Source organism: Crotalus tigris, unplaced genomic scaffold (assembly GCF_016545835.1).
Source record: "Crotalus tigris isolate CLP2741 ecotype Arizona unplaced genomic scaffold, ASM1654583v1 scf7180000020455.750797, whole genome shotgun sequence".
Taxonomy (NCBI): Eukaryota; Metazoa; Chordata; class Lepidosauria; order Squamata; family Viperidae; genus Crotalus; species Crotalus tigris.
In genome coordinates, this window is record NW_024098029.1 from 546677 (window position 1) to 562572 (window position 15896).

A 15896-nucleotide genomic window follows, 5' to 3' on the forward strand; every position below is an offset into this window, starting at 1 on the left:
TTGATAGTATCTGAAAGGCACACATTCTGATAATGATATTCCTTGAGAAGGAAATAGAAGAAAAATAACATATCCAAAATGGTGAGTGCTGCTATTCGGCATGCCTTTCTCCAGTGGCGAAGAAAGGGTCATTTAGCTTGCTACTATATTTATTCTCTATCAAGAACTATATAAAAGAATTTAGTTTTTCTACTTGAGAGAGCACCAGTTTTAAATAGTTTCCTTTGTCAGCAAAACTGTGTTACAGAAAGAAATGTCATGCAACCCCTCGAACAATGAATTTTTCTATCTTGGCTGGTTTGGTCCCAGAGAACATTTAGGATTTTTAAAGTAGCATTAATCAAACAAAGGATTGGGTTCCAAATGTGATTTCATTTATTTCCATTTTGATGCAAAACCAAAGCTTTCACTACAGCACAGAGACCAGTTTTACAAAAGGTCATGAAATGTCGGACATGCACGATGTGATGAAGTCACACAGAAGGATGGGAAGTGGGAGATTCTTCCTTTAACCAGAGGCTATGCTGTCTTCCAAGGAACACTTTTAAAATAACTGAAGAACTGAACTGAAATGTAGCATTACAACTTCCATGTAACATTACAACCATTACAACTTCCATGCATTCCTTCAAGTATTGCCCTTCATTAGGTTGCACTCTCCAGACTTCAGTGTTGGGGGGTTACAACAATTCTTTGGAAGAATATCAAGTTCACGCTTTTTGAAGTTTCACAGAAGAGTTTAAGGCCAGAACATGTGGGGTTTATTTTCTCCTTCATCTTCCAAATAAAGATCTAATACTTCATCAAAACCTACATTAAGCTTCCAGCTCAAATCCCAGACCAATTTTATGGCCGCCGGTGCTGAAATTCTTGCCATCAATCAAAGTTGAGAGAGTCAACTTCACACCTGGTAGGAATATGTCATTGTTAGAGAATATAGCAGAATAAAGAATAAGAAAAAAAATGACAGGCAGGAGAAGCCATGGCTGGGAAAACTAAAGCATAGAGTGGCAGGTCTCAGATTTCAAATTTTTGTCAAGCTATCCATTTGCTGGAGAGTTTCACATGAGAAATCTCCAGATTAGCTTTGTTTAATCTAGCTCCCGTCCCTCCATTTGCCCTTCAGTTCTTAGGACAGGATTCTCTCTTGGCATGGTTGTTAGAACATGTACTATTCTGTGCCAGATTCATATACTCCACCCTTGTGATCCACATGGAATCCCAATGAGCTATTCTAAATGTCAGCTGACATTGCCTACGTACTTCCAAGCCAATGGTCAGAATCACAAGAAGCTTTGTACAATTATGGTATTATTAAAATGAAAAGTTGAGCATTCAGGAAAGCAAATCATTAACATACCAGGCCGGAGAGTCTGAGTGTAACCAAGTCCAATGAGGCTGGCATTATTCACTTTGGCCTAAAAGGAAATAAAGTGTAGCACATAATGTGGGTTTCTTTCTAGGATAAGCATTTATGCATATATTTTGAAGCTGAATTTTTTGAGAATTAGAGCTAACAACTTACAAATCAGGAAACGCTAGTAATTGTCCGTAAAAAAGTTTTGCTGTGCAAGGATTCTCCTTCAGTGACCTTGGACAAAAGAATAGTTCCTACAACCATAGATATAAATCTTGCCGTTCTTATATATAAAACTACTGGGAAATAACTAAGGTGGTTTTTTTTTCAGTCTAGAGGCCATAAATTACTTGATTGCCCACATTTCATTGGTAAATAAATAGCTAAAGTTCTGTTAGAGGTTACTGATAATAAAATTGCAATTTTTTTTTCCTACTCAAGTTCCCAGATCCTCTGAAGGCTGTCCATGAATCCCGGGTAAAGGTCCCCTCCTTTATGCACTTAGCTTAAAGCTACCATCAGCAAATGATATATTCACACATGTTTTTGTAAGCTAGCAGTGTTCACTGAAACATACAAAATAGTTCCAAAAGAACAACTCATGAGTGATAAAAGGGAAAGTTTAATACTACAGCGTTTCCCATCATGGAAATAAACTAAGATGTTCTGTGTTCTATATTCTAAACTCAGAAGCAGCAGAACCAGGGGCAACACATTCAGAGGGGAGGTTCAGAAATCCCGCTAAACGATGGTTTAGTGAGATGCAAATAGTCCGTGCTTCCCCTCAGTTCTGCTGTTCAATGTTATGTCATCCGAACTTGACAACAGCTAGCAAGTCAACCTCAAATCACAGTTCCTGAAGCTGGCCAAACTGAAATTAACCACAGCTTTTATGGCAGATTCAGAAAAATCATTAACCCACAAGGAGTTTCCAAACTTCTAAGTAAATAGGAGGGAAAGACAAGGGAGAGAAAAAGAGAATATACGACATCCACATGACTCCATTAACCAACACATAGTTATAATATTCTAGAAAACTGGCTACATTCTTACCGAGACAGAGGCTTTATCATCCAGCTGATATTTGGTGGCAATGCCAAACCGAGTGTTATTACTACCAGCAGTCCAAGCAAGACTTACAGCTGTTTCAACCTTGTCATTAACCTTCTGGTAGATTGAACCACCAAATTCAGTGCCATCATTCCTGTTGGTAACAAATCATAAGAAATTCCACTTCTGCCCCTACTTAAAATAATTCTCAATTCAAGCCCCCTCCCACCCCACCTGTTATTTCCCCGTTGTCCTTCGGTAAACAGTCTGATAAGAAATTGAATAATCTAACTGAATAATTTCCCTCTGGATCTAGCATTCTTTTAATGTATCCAACCTTTTATAGTGAGGTGATGTACAAAGATTCCTCAAGAAGAGTTGGAACTGAAAAAGCTGCAAAAACTATCTCAATGAATTTCTCCCGGCTGTATCAGGAGATGGAGCGAGCATGTATAAAGTTAAAAATCACTTAATCCCAAAAAGTCCGAAGTCCAACTAACATGTTTTATTCAAAGACCTGAGCTTTCATCAGATCCTACCAAATTCCTGATTTTTTTTTTTTTTTGCCACAGCCTTCTTTCTACAATGTTTGTATAACTCAGTGTAGATACAGGGAAGAAGAACTGGACAGAAATATAAATAAGGAGTACAAATTCTTCAGGATGGACTTTACTACAACCAGTCAATCAGCTCTGTCTGTACTCTCTGACATGGTCAGCTATTCTCAAAATGTGGGGCCTTTTTCAAATTACAAAATAAAAAGCTAATAGCTGCCGCTCTACCAAAATCTCAACTGATAGACAATTAGAAAAGGAACCTGTTTCAAGTACAGCCAGACTTTATTTAGTCTGTCCCCACCACTTCCAAGGACAGAGATCTGTTCAACTGTTCAACATTTATCTCATTCTCACACACACACACACACACACACACACACACACACACACACACACACACGTTCAGCCCCCTTCCCCTTCCTTTCCAATCAGTACTTACACATTTGTATGCAGCTGGAAATCTGCTGCCTTGTAGCCCAAGGCAAAATTATTCTGTGAAAGTTTGGATTTGGCTGTGTCAAAAGCCATCTGATAGCCAGCAAGCCAACCATCATAGCCCAAAACAGCCCAGCCATGAATGGTTGGTCCTGAGAGATCGATGTCAACATTACAACCTAAATTTATATATTCTCGTTTATAAGATGTCTTCAACTTCCCACTTTTCTTCCTGGCAAAGGAGACGTTAAGAAGAAGAGAAAATGGAGTCAGGCTATCTCGCATATAGCACATTCTATGTTTCATTTGACATTTTCTATTAAATTTGAAGGATAAAGCTCGGCCAACCCAATGTTACGAAAACAGTCAGCAACGGTTAGAAGGCATCTATGGGACCCCCAAACTGTATTTTATTGACATGTTAAAGACACGTTACATACACATAGAAGAACATCTAATATCTCCTACAGCTTGGTAATTTTCCAAAAGTGTCTGGGGTCCCAGGAGAGGGATTTAAACTCATGGATTTAGAAAAGTTGCCTGGATGTTACACCACATCCTATAGGGAAGGGATGCAATGAAAGAGATCTTTTAGAGGAATACTTACCCTGTATTTGGTACAAACATGGTTTCCAGACTCAACTTCATCCCCTCAGCCAGCTGGAGTGGAAAAAAGGAAATGAATACATTGGTTCTTTCTTCCCACAATTTGGTTACATTTTTGCTGTTTTAAGATCCTCTACTTAACATTTCTTGTTCTCTCAGTAAATAGAATTGCAACACAAAGAAGTGAAATAACGCCGGCAATGGTGTCCTAAAAGCTGTGTTTTGGTTTTACAGACAAGGCACATTTACCATTATAGCATGAAGCTCAATTGTTTGAAATTGAAAAAATGCCTTTCAAACACCAAATAGTATCCAATCAGTATTGCTGTGTACTTATATTGAATTATACTTCCTTCAATTACTAGAAATTTAACTGTGAATCAAAAGAATGGATAACATCTTAAAATCTCCCCAAAATTGGGGCTTGTGGAATTTAGAACAGTTTCACTATTTTCTCAGATTTTCACTCAGAACTCCTCTTCCTAATCTTTAGATACTAGGAAAAAATCCACCCGATGCTCATCCTCATTTTAATTCTCCAGGGATTTTCACAGATCGAGTACTACCCATGTTCGTTTGTTATTTATTTACTAATCAAATATATACCCTGCTGCAACCACAGCAGCTTACAAAATAGGAAAATACACTAACAGTATAAAAACGTAGCATAATGTTACATGATTATCTTTAATTTTGTACAAATTAGTATGAAGATCTGATCTACGAAAAATATGGGAGAAAACGATTTTTTAAAAATATTTCTTCTACAATACACAAAATCTATTTTTATTCTGGACTGTGCATAGAATAAATTAAGTGCAATTAATCGTACTGATTTCTCCCAATACAAGGCGTGTCTTAGCCTAGGTTCCCCATTCTTACCTTATCTTCCATGGTGAGTTCTGTGCCTAAGGTGTTGTCAGTGTTCCATTTCTGAGTGAAGGTAAGTCCATAATCCTTAAACTTATACTTAGTCTCAAGGTTGCCTGAGGCTTTGCCTGTGTCTGTGTTGGAAGAGCCACTAGTAGTAAATTCCTGTAAACAAATTACATTTTTCTTAAGTTGCAAATATTTGGGGGTTAGCATGCAATGTTGATAAATTCAAGCTCCATCTAACAGAATAACAGAGTTGGAAGAGACCGTGAAGGTCTTCTAGTTCACCCTGCTCAGACAGGAAACCCTATATCAGGGGTAGGCAACCTTGGCTCTTTTATGACTTGTGGACTTCAACTACCAGAGTTGAACTCTGGGAGTTGAAGTCCACGAGTCATAAAAGAGCCAAGGTTGCCTACCCATGCTCTATACCATTTCAGACAACAGGGGTGTCTAATCTACAACAAGGGTGTCCAACCTTGGCAACGTTAAGACTTGTGATTTCAACGCTCAGAATTCCCCAACCAGCCATGTTGGCTGGAGAATTCCAGGAGGTGGAAGTCCACAAATCTTAAAAGTTGACAAGGTTGGAGACCCCGGTCTACAACATGATCCATACTTTCTGTGCAGCATTATAAATATAATCTATACTGAATTTCAGGACCTTATCAAGATATATTTCTCCTGTCTGAGGTCTTATAATTCAGCGTGTGCCATGACACTGATAAAACTATACCTTTCGAGACTACTATTAATAGTCTATTGATTCAGCAAGCTTTTCAGATTCTTTTCATTCTGGAGCCTTTGACTTAAGTTTCAAAACTCCCACGCAAGAAATTCAGTGTTCATTTCGCTCTGTACCTTCCCTAGTAGCCTGCTCTTTGAAAGAACAAATGAGAGGGTATCAGAAAACAATAAATATTCTCCATACATTTCTGGCAAGTGCCCTACTCCTGCTTCAGTCAGGCCCCACATGCAGTCCTCAACAGAGGGGAACAAAAAAAATGCTGCCCATCCCTACCTTAACAAAACAGAATGTACTTAAAACTCTCATACATTAGATCATGTAATGATATTTTTAAATCAAAGATGAGACAGAAGACATAAATCCTATTATTCCAGGTTCATATATCTTAAGTGTTGCAAAGATGTAGAGGGTGGTCAGCCCTTCTGGTAGTTGGCCAATGCCATATAGAGCTACTGGGAGAACCAGACAAATTTCAAAAAATGAACTCCCCACTAGAAATTTCACAGTGTGGTAAAGATGCCAATAAAAAAAAAAACTTCTGCCAGAAAGTATGCAACATTTACAATCAATCTGATCAGGGTTTAAGCCCTTAGACTGCTTTTAATAATCAAGCCCAATTCTAAAATTTGTGAGAATTTCTAAGCAGGTGAAGAATTTACACTGGGTTGGGGAATGGTGCAAAGTTTGATGTAATAAAATATGGGTGAATATTTTATGCCAAGCTCTCATTCTTTGGACGGTTCCAATATAAATGGTTCTTCTTAATAATGCAACACTTAGACCCTGTTTATCACATTTCTTTTAACCCTCTGAATGGCTTAGAGACAGACTGGGTCAAAGTCTAAATAAATAAACCCTAACAAAAAGCATATAGAAGAGAATATAGTGTATTCTTACCAGCTAATTACACATCCAAAAAGTGTTGCATGCAAAAAGGGGGAAAAATTAAATTAGCACTGTTAATCCATCAGTAAAATTTAATTAATCCTACATATTACCATTTATACCTGGATTTCCAATTATATCAATCATATTATATATTCCTTCAATTATTTATCCCTCTTACTATAATTGCTCCAAGCATAGTAGATAAATGCACAATAAAATTGCCATCAATCAAAATCTTTCTTTGCAGGTTACTATGTCCACACTCCAAAATATTAAGGTCTGAAAAAGACGTCACAAAACACTGATAGGGAGGTAAGATTTGGGGATTCTAAAAAGGAATATTTGTTTGTGCTACTTCAGTACTACAGAGATTTTCCTGGATGTTTCACGAAGCCTTTTGTTATGGAAATTATTTAATAAGGTCACTGCTTACCACTCCGCTGGAAGACTTGGTCTTCAAATCTAACTTGACCATTCCAAATCCTAAAATTAAAATACATACCAGAATAGATGTGATAAACAGCATATATTTGCCTGAAATAGTTACAGACGCAATGTGACCATGTCACTGAACAACAGCATTTCCAGTTATTTGCCCAATCCTGTCATGCTCTTCTGAAGTTCTTACCATGCTCAGGACAAATCTAGAGGTTTATCTGTCCCCACAGAAACACTAGGAATGAGTAAGTTAGCGGACCTCTGCTCTCACATTCTCTTTATGTCGCACAATTATCAAAGTCTAGAAAAATACATTTTTATCGTGCTTGGTTTCTGAGCACTGCAAAAAAATCTTGCAAATTTAATGTTATCCAATGATAAAAAAAAAACCAACATTTTTTAAGTCATCTGAAAAGAAGATTTCCCTAAGAGATAAGTAGTACCAGAATATAATTTTTTTCTAGACAGCCAGTCTAAGGCTAAGGTGAAAAGAACAAAATTGGGTTTGTGGGCATTACATTACTCACCATATCCTTTGTTGAATACATCCCTAGCAGATTTCCCCAGGTCACAATAAGCTGGTGGAATATTCATAGGGTCTACAAGAAGCAAGATTACAATAGATTTAGAAATAACTCAAGCAGACACATGGACACAACTTCAGTAGTGGTTCACAACTGTTTATATATCGCAAGTGATGAAGTCCTGATGGTCTAAACCAGTGGTTCTCAACCTGTGGGTCGCCAAACAAGGCTGTCCGCCATTTTTCCCCCTTTTCTTTGGCCACGCCCCTGGCACCCAGTGATGTATAAGTGGTTGGGGGTCACCACAACATGGGGAACTGTATTATGGGGTCGTGGCATTAGAAAGGTTGAGAACCACTGGTCTAAACCTTCAGAGATACAGGACTTGTGAAAAATGCTGTATGTTGAAAAACACAACACCCAACAATTGAATTAGACTCCAGCAATGCATTTCCTCCAAGGCCCTCCCTTTTATATCCTTCCAAAAATAACATTATGACTCCTTTCAAGAATTTTCCATTCCTGCCCATCCTTCACATATTTCGATCCCAACTTTCTTGACTCCTCTGTAAGAAATGTCCAGGCCTGTGGGAAGCTAGAAGTTGGAAGTTCAACAGGATATTTTATTTCTTTGTGAGGAAATGCTGCTTTATTTTTAGACACTGGGACCTGTCTCTTTATATTAATAAATTAGTGCTAAATTGGTTGCCGACTTTGTAATGTGAATCTCTCGTTTTTCCACTCACAAAACTGAAATGCTATTCACTAACAACCTTACTTCTATTAAGCATGTTTTCGTGCTTCTCCAAAAGTTTAATAGGTTGTTTTTTTTTAATTTGATCAACAAGAATTTTAGTCTTGCCAGATTCGGTTTCTAATATGGCCCCACAGAAGACAAAGAAGAAGTCCTTGCAAATGTTCAACAAAAGGCAAGACCAAACAGTAACTTTCTTATTAACGCCATCTCAGGACTCTTGGTTTCTAATTATTTACTTTAAACATTTGAACGTCTGTAAGAATACGCATATTTATGTAGACATTTATAGAGAGAGAGTGAGAAAGAGATCTACCTGAGACTCTAGGGGGACAGGCGAACATGGTTGCAGACTCTGTATTTCACAGTTGAGCTCCTAAATCATTTACTTCTCACTGTGAATCTACAGAAGGACTCTCCTCTTTTAAGTATACCTGTCAAGTATGGAAGAGAGGAAAAAAGTGTTATCATCAGAATATAATAACTAGCATTTGCGAGAGACTGCAATATTTTTTTTTTACTCAAACATAATCCAAGTTTAACTTTTTAAAAAATAAATGTACTGTACGTTTAATATTCTTAAAATTCTGAACCCCTAATCCCAAATTTAATTCCTTTGATGTACAGTTAAAATACTTTTCTAATAAAGGGGATCTAATGCAGGCCAAGATGATACACCTGATGCAGCATTATATTTAATGCCAGGGAAATTCAGATCTGAGTTTTATTAGACCACAATATTCCAGTGTGACTCTAAATCAGTTTCCATTTCTCAGTCTAAACATACTTCACACAATTCTTTTGGCGTCCATATCTTTTTAAAGTCCCAATAAGTTAAAAGGATTTCTTGGTGAATAGTTTTGATTAACCTCAAAATAATTTGAGTATGCCGGCGACATACTATTTCAAAATATTATTTTCAGTGACACCAACTTCTATGAGAATGAGAATCAGCATATTGTTAAGTGTTTGATGTACTTTCTCATACTATACCATTATTTATTGACTAGGTATTCCAGTTTCTCTGAAAAATGCATATTTACCTTTGGTGTGAATTCAAATCTACATTCCTTCTATCTTAAAAGATTCTGGGTGTGAAAAGTGACAAACACTACTGGCTTTATCCCAAACAAAATTCCAAAGAGTAAGTAAGCACTCCTTCAAATACGTAGGAAGCCATCATGGAAAATATGTATGGAGAGCAGTGTCATGCAAAATATGACATTTATTTATTTATTTAATCAAATGTGTATGGCCACTTATCTCACCCAAAGTGACTCTGAGTAGCATACAATAAAGCCAATGATTTACACATATTATAAAATCGATTAAAACAATTACATTATTATTAAAACCAAGTTCGAATCAGAATGTTACATGTCGTGCAGTCTCCCTGCTGTCAAGGCATCCCCAGGCCTGATGAAAAAACCATGTTCTGAGAGCTGGGTCAGACTATCTAAAGGGACATTCCAAGTGTTCCAATAATAGTGTGACCTTGAAGGGTTCCACTTCTGGAACACCTAGGCGGATCTAGTTTGAAGTCAGACCATTATTGGACACTTGGAATGGGCTTGTTTTGATGCTGTAACAATCTGTTCCAGAGTCAGAACTGTGTGATAGAAAATTCTGCATATTTCTAAGCAGGAGATTGTGTGTATTTGAGGGATGTGCCTGTACAATAAGAAAGCACTAAAATGTATCACAGGTGCATGCTTCTACCAGAATATACTTTCCATCTGAATGCTGGCAAAATGGATAGTACTGGGACATATCTTGAGCAGAAAAAATAAAAAGTCACACTCGTTTTAATACATTTGTTGAGAACTTGTAAGGAAAGAAATCTGCTATTTTGGGCTGCCCATCAGAAAGACTATGGATAGGATACAACTCTGAATAAGCTTCCATACAGAATGTAATGAGAAGTGAAGAATAGATAGCTCAGCAAAAGCAGGACATTCGCATTCAGTAATCCCATCTGTTCCTAACCTTACCATTTACTAGTCTCTGCAAGTTAATGATTCCCCAAACTTGCAGACCTGTTTAAAAAAACGGAGATTCAGACTAAGCCTTACTATTCTTCACATTAATTCTTGTCACAATGATTCTTCCAAAATATACATCATTCAGCAAAAGTACATACAAATGTTTTTCTACTTTTCTTTGTATCTATGACATGCACACCTTCTGCTTATCTAGTTCTTATAATCCTTTTTCAGTTCTGTCCTCGCTCATACCAACTGCTGCTTAGATAAAGTACTTTACTATAAGAAAAAAAAAGACAAGGCCAAGAGTATCTTGTGTACAGACTGGGTTTAAGTATGGACAAGCTATTCTCATATCTATCTATCTATCTCTCTCTCTTCTCTCTCCCTCCCCCATCACTTCTAGTATCTGCCATGTTGATCTGGAATGATGACCTACTCACATTAAATTAAAATTCCAGAACATACTTTTATAATGAAATATAACTCAGTGACAGAATAATCAGATTTATGGAGATACTCAATTTCACAATTATAGAGGTGTACACACAAAGATACTGGAGAAATTGTGGATGAATTCTGTAGAATACTGCAACAAATAGCAGATCAAGTACTAAATAAGGACGTACTAATAATTACTGGCAACGTTAATGCAAAAATTGGAGAATGTTTAGATTAGAAACCTGCAATGATGCAGGACAATGACGGACAGACTTTCGTATAAAAAATAGACTGTGTTGCTAAGTCATTACTTCAATGACACAATTCAGGAACATTCTCAATTTTGAATTCAAAGCATCACTTTCTAATTTATACAAGTTATGCTGTTTGTCTCATTCATGAAGTTTTTGCAAAGAGCATTTCAAATAACAGCCCATTCCATTTTCCCCCCTGCATGTGCTTACTTTGTCTGAATAGCTTCTATTCAGATTGCTAGTAGGGAAAAACATAAACTTTGTGTAAGAAAGCAAAATTCATTCTTGCACTGATGTGCTCAAATGAAACTATACCATGTAGTTCAGTCTTACCAGATGTTGGTTCATGGTATGAACTACAAGATCAGCACCTTACTGATTTTCAAAAGCAGTGCCTGCAACAAGCTTAGATGTTTCTGTGAATAACAACATTGTAAGGTGAGCTCAGAATGAAGTGCTCTTTCAGACTGCTACTGCAACACAGTATTTCCATAAGGGGGTACCAAAAAATTCAAATAAAAGCCCTTACAAAATTAATATCTGGTATTAATATGTACCTAGTTAAGTTGATGCATGGTAATCCAGCCAACTACAAGCTGTAACTATTAGGAACTTTTAAACTAAGTTGTTTCAACTCATCATTCAATTGTTTTGAAAGTAAACACTGGAAATGAGTTACTTCCTATTTTAGCCATAGATAAAAGAATCTGCTTCTTTGAGGCACCAGTAAATTCCTTTTTGAATTGATGTAACATGTATGAGGGCAGTTTTAGCCCAATCTTCCTATAATGTACCGTACTATAAATAAATCACTTTAATAACCTAGTTCAGGGGTGTCAAACTGGGCCGGATGCATCATTGGTGAAACCGTGCCCACCCCATTGCTGGCAATGTCAAAAAAGTCATGATACATCGCAACACGTCACATGACGTTGCTAGTTTGACACCCCTGACCTAGATGAACCACAAAGTAGCATAATCAAACAGGCGAATTTACGCAACAGGTTAAGTACAACAATGCAAACAAAGGTAAATTTAGTTGAGTTTCTAGAACAATGTTTTTCAGCTCTGGCAACTTTAAGTTGGATTTCAACTCTCAGAATTCCCCAGCCAGCAAAATAAATATGCATGTATATGATTTATGTTCACACGGTTCTAAATAAACAAGAATTGGTGTAGGTATTCCTAGATACAACCCATCTGCTGATTCACAATAGCTCAGGTATTAAAGCTGAAGCACTGTATGTACATGGTACAATACATGTAGCATCAATTACTGTCTCATGTATGATTTAATAGAAGTCTTAAAATATATTGCAAGAGGTGAACTAGACAACGAACAAGAACACTTTTTTGAATATGTTGGGAACACAATTTCCCATCTTTTAGCCATGTTTTAAGTTTGTTTTCAAAAGATGTATTAGAATACCAAGGTAGCCAGTATTTTCAAACATTTTTTCATTGGTGGATTGTGACATCATTGCTGACTTCACAATACTTGTAATTCCCCATGTGACCTAATTAGGGATAAGGGAGAAGGCATTATTGCATGTTTTATTCAGGAGTGGCCTGCGGGCCGGATGCGTCACATGCAGGCCATGCCCACCTCGCTCCGCAAAGGCAAAAAACATTGCAATACATCATGATACGTCACGTGACGTGATCAAGTTTGACACCCATGCTTTAATTCATTCTTCATTTTCAAATTTCAAAATGTTTGACCAAACTGAGAATGACATAAGGTGATGGATAGAATGGGGAGTACTTAGTTCTTGAGCTCCTGATAAAAAGGCAAAATATACATGTGATAAATAGCGAGATTTCTATTCAACCAAAAAGCTCTTTTTGGCCTGAACCTTGTAAGCCTTCAAGATTTTAAAATGTGGCTTTGACCCCCACTCCCTTAAACTAAAATGATGGATGAGACAATCTTATGGGAGTACATAATTGGAGAGTCCCGGTTGTATGTTGCTTATATGGATTTCTGGATTTATGTTCTTGATATCGTATGGCTATTTTTTTTTGCAATACAGTATTTTCTTTGGGATTTTATTTAATGTATGCCATCAGAGTCATGAATCCATTTGGGTCGCTTTATAAATATTATGAATACATGCTACTCAAAGCTATTTTGAAGGATGTAATTCCAATATTATTTATACCACCTTCCCACTAAGTCCTATCATCCTCTTTAAAAATGACCATAAACTAGTTTACATAAGCATGCTGGTCACCTGCTGCTTGGAGCAGACATTCTTCAAATGTTTTTATCTTACCATATGTCTGAAAGTTCAGATTAAAAAATAAACCAAGCCCAATTGCCCAATGGTCAGGCTAGTTGAAGTCAGGGTAGTAGCCCAATCTACTGGCCCAGATGGCATCAAATTGGGAAATTCTACATTAAACCAAGTTAGATGGACAGACATCTGGCCTAATTTAAGACAGCTTAAATTCTATATTTTAAAACTTAAGAGGCAATCGATAGCCTTTCCATAGCTGTATTTATGATATTCTGCTACCTTACCTTTCTTGCCAAGAAGCCAAGTCACTATTATTGGTCCCTCCAATGCTGATCTGTAGAGCCACCCTTGTCAGAAAGGCTAGGTTCAAAAACACTTTCTGCAGGTTGCTCAATGGGTCTCTTTGCTACACAAGGGACTGAACCTCAATCTAGTCTCTCCGATTATGATCAGTTTCATTGTCAGCCCAAGCCTCTCCAATTCTAATCCAATATTATAACCAATCCTTTCCCAGACATGTCAGAACGGCAATTCCTAGCAAACACATCTGAAGAACTGGCTTTGGAACCTACCCATCTTGCACAGAGATGACTGTGCTCCCTCCCTGCTGCCCCTCCATGGCAGCCTTAGGCCCTCAACATACTCAAAACCAAACCCCCAGGTTAATAAACCAAAATGGCTTAGGAGCCACCTACCAAGCCACAGTAAACAATGCCCATTGTGACTTCATGGGATGCCCCAGCCTCCACCCCAGCCCTCCCCTCAAGGTGAGGTCTCATGGGTTGAGTTTTGACTTAGCAATCACGCTTGGACCGACTGATTGAATTGCACCCCGTTTTTCTTTCCAAAGAACTCAAGCTGGCGAACGTATCTAAAACACACCTTCCCATCACGCTTTGTTTCATTCATTTATATCCCGCTTTGTATTATTTTTTTACAAAGAGCTCAATGGGGGGCGAACCCGTAATTAACGCAGCTTCCTCCTATCTCCTCCTCCCTGTTGCCCATCGTTCAGGGCTGGCGGCTCAGCCAGCATCCATCCCACCACTGGACAAACTGGAGAGGCTCAGTGGGAACTCCAGTTGCACAACCTGCAGAGGCACCAGGTGCCCGCAGCCTTTAGCACGTGGAGGAGGGGGGAGGGGCGCCTAAGGGGCTCCTAATGTCTCCCCGATTTGAATCCCAGAAACGCCCCCCCGCCTCGCCCCTCGTTCGTCCCCCCCCACAACAGAGGAAGATAGCCGAGATGAATAATTGCCACAAGAGAGTTCACCCCCCCACACCCACCCCACACCCACCCCAGAGCCCTCAGACCCATCGAGGCCTTCGCCTCCCCTCCGGGTTCCACAGCCTCGGGCTGCCCGTGAGGGGGAGATGGGCGACGTCCTTCCCGCAAAGCGAAGGCGAGCCAGGGAACCGCCCCCCGCCAGCCACCTCACCGGCCCACCGGCCACCTCACCGGCCCACCGGCCGCACCTCAGCCTGTTCCGCCGCCGCCACCTGACCGTCCCTTCTTGTCAAGCTGAAGGTCTCCCCCCCTTCGTTTCCGCGCACCGCGCAGGCGTAACGCTCGAGGGCCGGCTTTGGCCACGCCCTTCGCCGAACACGGCCTCAGGGCGCAGGCGCATCGATCTTAACTAGCGCCGTCGGTCTCGCGCGGGTTCTGCGCAGCCTTTTTTTTTTAACCGCGCACTAGGCCTACGGTTTCGCCTTCAAATGGAGCGTTTCCGCCGCTTGTTTTAATGGGCGCGGAGGAGGGCGGCGGTGGTGGAGAAAAAAAAATGGCAATTCCGCGGGCGCGTAGGATTTATTTCACAATACTTGCTTGGAGGTTGCAGCTTCACTTCCAATTCAGAAAGGGCGTTAAGAACAAAAAAAAAAAAAAACGTTTCAGAAAGGAATATTGGAACCTTCCGAATCAGGTCATTGTCCTCTAATAAATACACTAATTAAATAAATCTTGGAATTAATCATGGGCAACTTAAATGGTAAGATTTATTGGCATTGAATTTTGCATTCAAGTCTCCTGAAGTTAGGATGCTGCCCCTGCGCAGGAGAAACCAAATGTAGGGGACTGGCACAATATATAGACCTCTCGCTCTCCAGCGTTGTAAGGGGCTTCGGCAGATCGATGGGCTTTGTAGTCACGAGGCCCGACGCAGGAGGAATCTGGGGCCCCATTCCATCGGGACAAAAGTCACCTGAGTCGAGAAGGCGACACATCACTCCTTCTTTAAGGAGGTGGCCGGACGCTCCGTTTTGTCCGGGCATCCCGATTGTGGGGAGGCGTCCGGGCGCACCCCTGCCTTAATTTAGAACTAGCAAGTCAAGGCGCGGGGATCAACTGCCCGTTGTTGGTCGTTTATGGAGCTAAAACGCTGCAGAACCTCGTGAGACCGTCAGATGGCGAGAGAAAGCCGCCGAGCTGCCTCGGAGCCGCCGCCCCCCCTAGTGGCAATCGGGAGTTTTGCAGCCGTGCTAATAGCGCTTGAGGAAGAACCCTGGGTGACGTTATATTGCGTCAATGCAGATATAGCCAGTCAAGCCAATCCAACCTTTCACCCGAATTCCACAGGGGAAACAAGCACGGAAAGGAGCAAGATACTCCTGGAATTTTTTTTTTTTTAAAGGTGCTATAAACGGTCATTTTTGAACTTTGGAGCTGCCCAGAAGTTGTTGACCTTTATAAGCCTTGTCCTCTGTGGGGAACAGGAGTTGCTTAAATCAATAGGGGATTGCAAAACTCATC

General features: G+C 39.5%; 1 protein-coding gene across 2 annotated transcripts; it reads right to left on the reverse strand.

The window, feature by feature from the left end:
• Nucleotides 1-352: 352 nt before the first annotated feature.
• VDAC3 (voltage dependent anion channel 3) lies at nt 353-14776 on the reverse strand. Of its 2 annotated transcripts, XM_039366868.1 has the most exons (11): nt 14624-14776; nt 8547-8664; nt 7480-7551; nt 6948-6997; nt 6524-6526; nt 4888-5040; nt 4007-4059; nt 3404-3631; nt 2411-2561; nt 1361-1418; nt 353-907 (listed from the first exon to the last, which is right to left on the reverse strand). In XM_039366868.1, the coding sequence occupies exons 2-11, from the start codon at nt 8572-8574 to the stop codon at nt 816-818; spliced, it is 888 nt and encodes a 295-aa protein (XP_039222802.1). In that variant the 5' UTR covers nt 8575-8664; nt 14624-14776; the 3' UTR covers nt 353-815. The 2 variants fall into 2 exon arrangements, with proteins under 2 accessions (XP_039222802.1, XP_039222803.1); XM_039366869.1 differs by lacking the exon at nt 6524-6526.
• Between the last annotated feature and the right edge of the window lie 1120 nt (nt 14777-15896).